At 41.2% G+C, this 9,800-nt stretch overlaps 1 protein-coding gene across 2 annotated transcripts in view; it reads left to right on the top strand.

The window, feature by feature from the left end:
* Window positions 1–9,800, top strand: part of LOC146696988 (coronin-1C-A) — a 35,565-nt gene that overhangs the window by 22,075 nt on the left and 3,690 nt on the right. For both annotated transcript variants that reach the window (XM_085475386.1, XM_085475385.1), the window contains exons 3-10: window positions 4,899–5,021; window positions 6,741–6,870; window positions 6,975–7,156; window positions 8,311–8,430; window positions 8,771–8,875; window positions 8,993–9,138; window positions 9,341–9,398; window positions 9,527–9,769. In XM_085475386.1, coding sequence (XP_085331512.1) covers window positions 4,899–5,021; window positions 6,741–6,870; window positions 6,975–7,156; window positions 8,311–8,430; window positions 8,771–8,875; window positions 8,993–9,138; window positions 9,341–9,398; window positions 9,527–9,769 — 1,107 coding nt within the window. The remainder of the gene's footprint in view (window positions 1–4,898; window positions 5,022–6,740; window positions 6,871–6,974; window positions 7,157–8,310; window positions 8,431–8,770; window positions 8,876–8,992; window positions 9,139–9,340; window positions 9,399–9,526; window positions 9,770–9,800) is intronic.

Raw genomic sequence — 9,800 nt, forward strand, 5'->3', positions numbered from 1 at the left:
AGTTTGGTATTCGTGCTTCTGGTTCCATCTGAGAACTATTTCTTACTGTAACATGTCATCTGTAGTTAAAACCTCCACACCACAACAATGGATGACATTGACGCGATGTGTATCTGCACCTATGGCTTTTTGTGTTTATGTTTGATTCTTGTGAAGGAGTCGCTCTCGTGATTCATCCAGTGACATCACTCCTTGGCCAATCAGTGGCCTGCAGTCTGACATTATTTTTTCAGCTCGACTCAGCTTGCTTGAAAGCCCAGTTCTGTAGATACTAACACGCACCTGTTACCAGGTACTACCATATAATGGAAAACACTAAAAACTGAGTAGGGTGGAGTTGAGCAGAGTAGGTGCTATTTATTAAAATAAATAAATAAAAATAGGCAAAATTCTCTCATAGAGCATAGGGGGTCATATTATGCTCAAGTGTGTGTTGTACAAATTAAGCCCTACTTAACAAATCAGTATGGCCCAAACACAGAGGGGTGCTCGGTCTGTGTGTATCTGTTTCTTCATAAAACACACTAAGACGAGGATCAGACGAGACTCGTAGGCTGTAAAACGGTTAGCACAGGCGGGAGGCGGAAGGGCAACGGAGACTAAAGGGGCTGACATGTTTATGGATTGATCCTTTTTGCTTAGCAGAACACAGGAGTCATAATATGCAACGAACATTGTAGTAAAGTTATTATCAGGATGTTGTAAGAAAAATCCTTTAAAATTGCTCAATTGATTCAAAATGCTGCAGCAAGAATACTGACAGGGACTAGAAGGAGAGAACATAGGTCTCCTATACTGGCTTCTCTTCATTGGCTTCCTGTTAAATCCAGAATGAAATTTAAAATCGTTCTCATCACATACAAGGTCTTGAATAATCAGACCAACATTTATTATTAACTTCAGAAGCGTAGGACAAGGAAACCAGAAGGTCTGACACAGTTTGTTAATTTTTTAGCTCTACATATTTGTTTTTGGACTCTACTCTAGTAGCCTTGCATGATTCCCTGTGCAGATAATCTTTGTTTATCTCTTATTGGGCCTTGATGCAGCCGCTCAGCTCATTCTTTCACTGAAACAAGCCCTTATGGCTGTTCTTCCTGTAAGGCCACCTGCCTTTAAGTCTGCTTTCTTCCCATTGTCTACCCCTCACTAACAGAACATAAAGTAGCTTGATGTTGCTGTTCAAACTGCTACCAGATCTATGCTAAAAAAGAGTTTAGAGCGTTGGCTCTAGAGTTGGCTCACAGGGATTACTTGCAAGTATCCTGTTGTTTAATTTTGGCTATGTTTAATATGAGATTACCATTTTAAAGAGAAGCATGATGGGAAATGTGTGCTACAATTACTAATTTACTGTGTATTGTTTTCCAACTTGACACTACAGACATATGGACAATGTCTTCATGCCCTCTTTGGAATGCTATAGTACTAGAATAAGTGGAAATGCAAATGGCTCTGAACTGTTGGGTTATCTTATCTGTGTGATCGGTTTGTTCTTTTCCAAACTTGTTTATGCAGTTTCTGTTGAAACACCTGGTCATCAGTCCATGTCCTTCCTGCTTTACATCCTGTTCCTATTGCCTTTGGGAAGTCTTGTCCATGAATACATTTAACTGCGAGCTAATATACATTCGCATGTGATGAAATTATGTGCCCAGAAACATCCTGGCTCAATTGAATGTAAGTTACTAAACAAAGAAAGGTGTATATTTTCATAATGTAATGGTAGTGTTACGTGATATAAGCTGGTAGCTCACAGAAACCTATTGACAGTAGTGTCAAAGTCAGCTTATTGTACACTAGGCTTCAGGGTGGATTTGAGGGTGTGTTCAGTAGGGCAAGGTTCTGGCACGATCTTGTGATTTTTTTTCTTATTACATGTACACACACACAGAGATCATTGTCACATAAACCAGACTTTGATCACTAAACTTGGAGTGTGTGTCACAGCCCAGCTTTGTGTCAGGTGACAGCATTGGTACAAGCGTGGTATATTTCACGTAGCACAGGGACACTGCAGGTCTGGACTGGCCCAGAAGACACTTGCATCAATGTGGACCTCTTAAATGAGTCATGTTATTAAAAGTATGCAATAACAGCAAGGTTGAAGTGCCATCTCATTGCCTGTGTGAGTTTAAGGGTTCATAGTGGTTATAATTAGTTTATAAAAACAAAATCTGTTTGCTATGAATCAGAAGTAAAATGTTTATATTTAAAAGCTTTAAATACATTAATTGTTTGGCTATAAAGTCTGTCATGTACAATTTGCAGTCTACTTTAATGCCTCAGTGGTCCTGACTCTTGCAGCCAGCACTCACTGACTCATTACAGAATATACGGTTCTTGGATTTAGTAGCTCGTGTCAAGCCATTCAGAATAGCTGTGGGCAGTGAGGGACTCCTTGTATTATACGAGCCATGATGCTTTAAATAGGCCTGCAGCAGAGGGACTATTTCCACAGTGGGTGACATCATTTCTATGGCTCTGCAGTGGCACAAGGGAGTCAGCACAGACTAGGGTGTGTCACCCAAGCTTTAGAGCATAGGTCACCTCACCATGCAGAGAGATCACCTGGCTCTCTGGACTCATAGGGTTTAGAGGTGAAATCCATCTGCAGTATGACTTTAAGGATGTGCAAGTGCATACATTAGAAATTCATTTGTAACCTTATAGTCAGAATTGCGTGAGCAGATTATATAAAGAGCTTAGTAATGTTTGATCTGGGGCTACTATTTAAAAGTAAATCGCTGCACTGAATCTCTGGCATGTTTCTACTGTCTACTGACGTCACTACTAGAAACTTTCTTTAATTACTATGGGTGGTCCAGCAGGAGCTAAATCTAATCAGTTTGTTTTAGACACAAACTCAGATTGCAGTAAAACCCAAGTGTTTTTGTTTTGTTTTTTTTTTGGCTATGGAGATGTTATAAATCAAGGCTGGCTTTAAGCAGTTTTATTTTTCATGCTTAAATTGTTTTATTGAGCCATGTAATGTGACTTGATATCTTAAATTTGATTTCAGTGATGCTGAACTAGTTTGTTTTTTGATTCTTCCATTAAAAGAAATCTCTGACTCCGCACAGTTAATCTTGTTCTTTGTATTTTCTCACCAAACTGTAATTAACCGTACACAAGGATGGTTAAGTGTTACCTTTAAATGCATTTGTTTTGGGGGGTTTCCCCACTCTGCAAATTTAAAAAATTGAAATTGTTTTATTGGGTCTGAAGTTTTTGTTTGTTTGTTTAAATTCATAATTGCTCTGGTAGGCTGCCTTCACTGCAAATGTACATATAACTCATTTCAGCCAGCATTAGTCATTAACTAATTAATTTATATACATACATACATACATACATACATACTAGGGGTGCAACGATATTCGTATCGATATTGAACCGTTCGATACAGTGCTTCTCCGTTTTGTGGTAAGCTTTTCTTTGGCTGTCACTTCTTCACCCTGACCTGTCTTATTTGGCTCAGCAGAACTAAAATATATATCCTGCTGCTTTTACACACGCACTCACATAAGCTCAGCGATTCTCTGCGTGATCAACCTCTCACATGTTTAAGCTGCGGGAGATTTCACTTGTCATGTTTGCATAGTAAGCTAACGATTAATAAGACGATGTCAGAGGAATTGGTGCGCAAATTATCATCACTCACAGATCAGTGCTGTCGCTCTCTATACACAGTTCGCATGATTGCAAAGTGAAAGCAAAAAAACAAGCGCAAATTCAAACGCAATTTCAATATGTCACATATTGACAGTGGCTCACCGATGCCAATGACATAATTACCCAGCTACATTTCTGAAAGAATGCAAAAGCATTGACATATATTTTTCCTTCCTACAATAGCCCGTCTGAAAAAAATCGCTAGCCCGATTTTGCGAGCCCTGTATCTGATTGAGGAATCACTCATCTTTGGAAAAGAGAGTTTATTACAGAGAAATGTCTCTTTCCAAAATAAAAGCTATACTATCCGCTTCTTCTGGGTTATATTCTCAGCAGCATAAGGAGAATCATGTGCTAACAGCTGTCTAAATGACTCGGCTAAAGTTAGTAGCATGCTTGTTGTTTTTGTCTTTGCACTAGGATGATGTCGGCGTAAATGTGCAGTCATATTCGTTGTGTTCCCGCTAGTGCTTTCAGGTTAATCTCGTTGAAATGACCTTAACGCCACAACACGGCAAATCTCCGTTAACGAGCTACCGCCGATCGCCCCGTGCATGGGGCTAGACGGCCAACACGTTAACGAGCTAACTGCGCTAACACACTAGTTCCCACCCATGTAATTGAGCATTGCATGGCACATCCAACATACTGTTTTACTTTAGTCCATGACTCGCTTACCTTCAGGGTCATACGTCACATGAAAACCAAAATAATTCCAAACGCCAGATCTGAATGAGAGTGGGGGAGGTGCCCTGCGCTCTTCCTTCTGACTATGCTGTCTGTGTGGAGCGCTCAGTGAATCTGCGTTCGACTACTCCGCCTAGGCTGCACTGTCGACCCTAGGCGGAGTAGTCGAACGCAGATTCACTGAGCGCTCCACACAGACAGCATCGTCAGAAGGAAAGTTGATAAAATAAATTACAAATGTTGTATTGTTCGATACATATGCGTACCGAACCGAAAGCACTGTATCGAACGGTTCAATATCGATACGAATATCGTTGCACCCCTAATACATACATACATGCACGCACGCACGCACGCACGCACGCACAAGATAAATCCAAAGTACTTTTTAGATCTATAAGCTGCTTTTTGCAGGTAGGATTTAGGATCATCCTGTAATTGTCCTGTTTCAAAACACACTCGCTCCTCCAGCATGGATAATGTTCTCTAGACTGAGACTAATCTTATTACTCTGTTGTTTATCTGTGTTTTTACAGACGGGCCGCATTGATAAATCCTACCCCACAGTGTGTGGTCACACAGGCCCTGTGTTGGACATTGACTGGTGCCCCCACAATGACCAGGTCATTGCCAGCGGCTCAGAGGACTGCACCGTGATGGTAAGGCTCGCCTCACCCATCACACCCAAACTCAAACCTCCTCGGGTCAACAGGAGCATACATTCTTTAGATCATAAGAGGCAAGAGTCTACATGCTCTTATTGCGAAAGGCAAGGCTGCGGTTACTCATGAATGGTTGCAGGCCTCACCCTCTGGATTAGATTAAGCTCAAATATGTGTTGTAGGAATCAGAGCTGGGGAATGATTTAGCTATTTATTGAGCTGAGGTCACTGACTTTTTTCAGGCTGCTGTTTTACTTTTCTCCATATGTCCTTATTTGGTATATAATAGGCTGGGATAGGCTTTCAGCCTGTTTAGATGGCAGCCACTTCCTCACCTGAAAGGCCTGACTTCCTGTTAATCCCATGCTAAATCAAGGCAGTATTTATTTGGTTTGTTTTGCAGAAGTGTGAGCCATGAAGAGAGGAACTATTGCTGGTTCCTCTCTTCATATCATAGAACATGTGACGGTAAATTTCACAACCTAAATAGACTCTCAGTGATGTTTAGTTTAGATTTGGTAAGAGTGGGTTGGCTGGTGTACACAGCAGGCCTGTAAAGTAGGACTATAACGTAGGCAGGGCATAAAACGTTTATTGTAGATTAAGGAATAGATTTTGTTATCACAGAGTACACACTGGACATCAACGAAGCTAATTTAATGTTAAAATGTGCTGGAGTGGCCTTTATTTTCTTTTTAAAATGCTGCATTAGGCGTACCCATTCTATTCCTCTGAAAGGACAACCTTTACAGGATGCCTGTGCCAGGCACCGAGCACTAAAGAATGTAAGGAAAAAATTTAACCTCAAATTCTTTTCATGCAGCAGTGTTATGACAAAGTAGATCAGATGAATCAACGTAATCATGTTATAAATAGTGTTAGTGAATAGTAACCAATCAGTACTTGACATCCTGAAGTCTTAAATAGCTGGTTTTGAGGTGGGGTAGTAATGTTGCATTTTTCTGCACATCTCTTAAAATTTGAGTTGGGTTTGGCACTGCTGAAGGTCCCGGCTTTCAACCCATCTGGTTTTGAACATGTGAAGTTTCCATGTTCTTCCTGGGTTTGTGTGGGTTTCCTTTGGTCGGTGTTATTTCTCCTGACACCAAAAACATGTTGGCTTAATTCTCTCGTCATTGTTCCCTAAACCATGGCAATGGGTTACATCTGGAGTTAGTTCCCTATGCTCTACAGTGGCTAGCCACTGCTCCTGATAACTCCAGGTGTTGTGCCAAAAAGTGATTGCCACCTGCAGGAGTGTGCGCAGCTACTTAAAGCTGTAGCGCCCAGATTACTTACATAGACAGCTACTTCCATGCAACTGATATAAGGTGCGGTAAGCTGAAGACAGCTTCAACCGTCTGTTTGTTGAACAATAGTAATGCGACTGCACCGCATTTTCTTGTTAGTAACGGTAACGGCGTTGTAACAATAGAAATAGTAATTAGTTGGATTACTTGATACTGAAGAAAAGTATATTTTGCTAAGTCTAACTGTGTGTATCAGTCAGTAAGGAACATGCTGTGAATTCTTAGTGATTGCTGCCCCCCTCTGGTTCCTTTTTGTAATTACAGTTTAGATCCAGTAATCATTTTAATTGCTAGACTGTGTTCAGCATAATCATCATGAAATCCTTTAGAATATATTTTTTTTTTTCATACTTCAGAGAATTTTTACTGTCTGCTCTCAGTTTCTGACTTCCTGGTCTCTTTACAGGTGTGGCAGATTCCGGAGAATGGCCTAGTCACTTCCATGTCTGAGCCAGTGGTGATATTGGAGGGCCACTCCAAGCGTGTGGGCATCATCACATGGCATCCAACAGCACGAAACATCCTCCTTAGTGCAGGTATGAGCTCTGGCAGTGTTTCCAAATCTATAAAACAATGCTGCCTTCAAAACTTGATGATCAGATTGAACACAAACCTCACCATTACCTTTATCTGTCACTAGGTTGTGATAATCAGATAATCATCTGGAATGTGGGCACCGGCGAGGCCATGATCAACCTGGAGGACATGCATCCTGATGTCATTTACAATGTGTGCTGGAACCGCAATGGAAGCCTTATCTGCACTTCCTGCAAGGACAAGTCCATCCGGGTTATTGACCCCCGCAAGCAGGAGATTGTTGGAGTAAGTAGTTTGCAAATAAATTGTCATATTTTCTGTTTTTATATTGAACTGTATCTGAAGTATTTAAAAGGTAAATATGAATTCAGGTGCAGGGATTTTTGATTTGGAAGTAGAGAGACTAGTAAGCCCCGGTATGGTAACATTGTTCCCTTAAAATTGTTGTTAGCTGTGAGTCTGAATTATGAATTACCAGTTTTAGTTTGGATTCAGACCAAGGACTGTCATGGGAAACAGTAATTTGCTACCAAGGTGTTGTAAAAATTTACACAATGTGCCTTGGCTGCTGTAAGCACCTGAGAAAATAGGGCAGTAACAGCACCTAAAGTTTAATAACAAGTACAGATGCATTCAAATTTTGCTGTGAATGTCGGAGCGGAAAAAAGACAGAGTGCAGCCAGAATTGCATTTGAGTTAGTTTATCAGGTTAATGATATAACATAGACCTCCAAAAACCAGAATGCAAGAAGTGTCGGAAAGTGGTTTGTTTTTGGTGGTGGATTGGGCAAGATGCTGAAATCCTCCCTTTGAGATTGTGCTCCAGTGTTGACATGATTGCATTACGTTATTCTGACAGCTTCTGATTTAATGCTTTGATTCTTCTGTTCCGTACATTCCAAACATGCTCTGTTGGAATCATACGAAATCTTTCCTTGTCCCTAAAAGCCAAGGATTCATCCTGGGATTTGTAGATTCATGGAGTTTATAACCAAAGCCTGAGCCTTCCTTGGCAGAACTAAAGCTGAGAAACATCACACCAAACCATGTTTTTCCCAATCTTCAGCTGCTCACATCGAATCAGTGCAGAACTGTGCTTAGTGGAGTTTTGTTTAAGCTGTTCTGATGAAACTTTGGAGGCTGTTGTGGTGAAAATCCCATCAGTATCAGAAATGCTGAATATTTCTGATGCATTCATGCCACATTTAAAATCACCCATACCAGAATTTTCCTTTCATAAAACATCAAAAATCTTCATTCAGACTTGTGTTCTGCGTATTATTTCACTTCTGCCTGATGGTTGTCTGATTAAATGATCACACCAGTAAGCAGGTTTATGAGTGTTCCTACCTCTGACCTCAGCAGAAACAAACATGATGAACTGCAGATAAGGCAGTAACACGGACTCGCAGGGCTAACCATTAACCTCTATTTCACAGGAGAAAGAGAAAGCCCACGAGGGCGCTCGCCCCATGAGGGCCATTTTCCTTAGTGATGGAAACATCCTCACTACTGGCTTCAGTCGCATGAGTGAGAGGCAGCTGGCTCTCTGGAATACGGTAAGCTGCTTCACAATAACTAATGATGAAATGCAGAGTGGTGTATGAACACAATGTGAGTGGGTGAAGAAGAAATGCTCAGTGCATCATGGGAATCCCCCATTCGCATGATTAAAGGAGGGTTCAGGGTCGCCCGATCACTATAAGGTTTGTTACTGATCATTGCTGTTGTAATGATAAACTTGTGTGAGTTATAAGGGCTTCAGAGTTGATTAAAGATCTATTTCCACACCTGTAGCACTTCAGTTTGCCTCATTATGGACTTGGTATGTAAAGCTGTGTTTTAATGTTTTTGAACAGTATTGCCTCAAATTAATCTTTCTTCTGTTTTTGTTTTAAGCAAAACTTGGAGGAGCCAATGACTGTCAATGAGATGGACACCAGTAATGGAGTGCTTCTGCCCTTCTATGACCCAGACACCAATGTCGTTTACCTCTGTGGAAAGGTGCGTTTCCTTCTAAGCACCCAATAATCAAATCAAGCATTGTTCTAACACAAAGCTTAATGTCTCAATTTAAATGTGCACACATTAGAAATAAAACACTTGTTTATATCCTGATAGGGAGACAGCAGCATCCGTTACTTTGAAATCACAGACGAGGCTCCCTATGTTCACTTTCTGAACACCTTTGCCAGCAAGGAGCCCCAGAGGGGTATGGGCTACATGCCAAAGAGGGGCCTCGATGTCAATAAGTGTGAAATTGCAAGGTAACCCAAGACTGGTCCTAAATCATCATCTCTGAAACCAGAAATCGTTTTGATTTTATTCCATCATCTCTAATGTGGAGTTCATTGATTGACCACTAGGAGGCAAACTGTAACCGTTATGCAACAATCCACAGGAAACTGCTGTTTTTATTGTGTAATGATGTATTGAACTGTGAGTAACACCAGGCTTTTTATGTTGCAGGTTCTATAAACTGCATGAAAGAAAGTGTGAGCCTATTGTGATGACTGTGCCTAGAAAGGTGAGTACTCGCCCTAACATGCTACTTTGCAGCAGCTTTTAGACCTCTGATCTACTCTTTAAATCACAAGCACCACATTCACAAGTTCTCTTTTCCTCACAACTTATTGCTCTATTCTCTCCCGTCAGTCGGACCTGTTCCAGGACGACTTGTACCCAGACACAGCTGGTCCAGATCCTGCTTTGGAGGCTGAGGAGTGGTTTGATGGTAAGAATGGAGACCCCATTCTCATCTCTCTGAAGAATGGCTACGTCCCGGGCAAGAACCGTGAATTCAAAGTGGTCAAAAAGAACATGTTGGACAACAAGGTCACCAAGAACTCAGAGAAGTCGAGCTCTTCCAACAAGTCCTCCCACCCAGCTCCATCAATTGTGAGTGTTTGCTTTCATCAGTGTGTCCAGT

This window comes from Copadichromis virginalis, linkage group LG12 (genome assembly GCF_057382275.1).
Source record: "Copadichromis virginalis isolate Kocher_CV1m ecotype Utaka linkage group LG12, C_Virginalis_male_GT1.1, whole genome shotgun sequence".
Lineage (NCBI taxonomy): Eukaryota > Metazoa > Chordata > Actinopteri > Cichliformes > Cichlidae > Copadichromis > Copadichromis virginalis.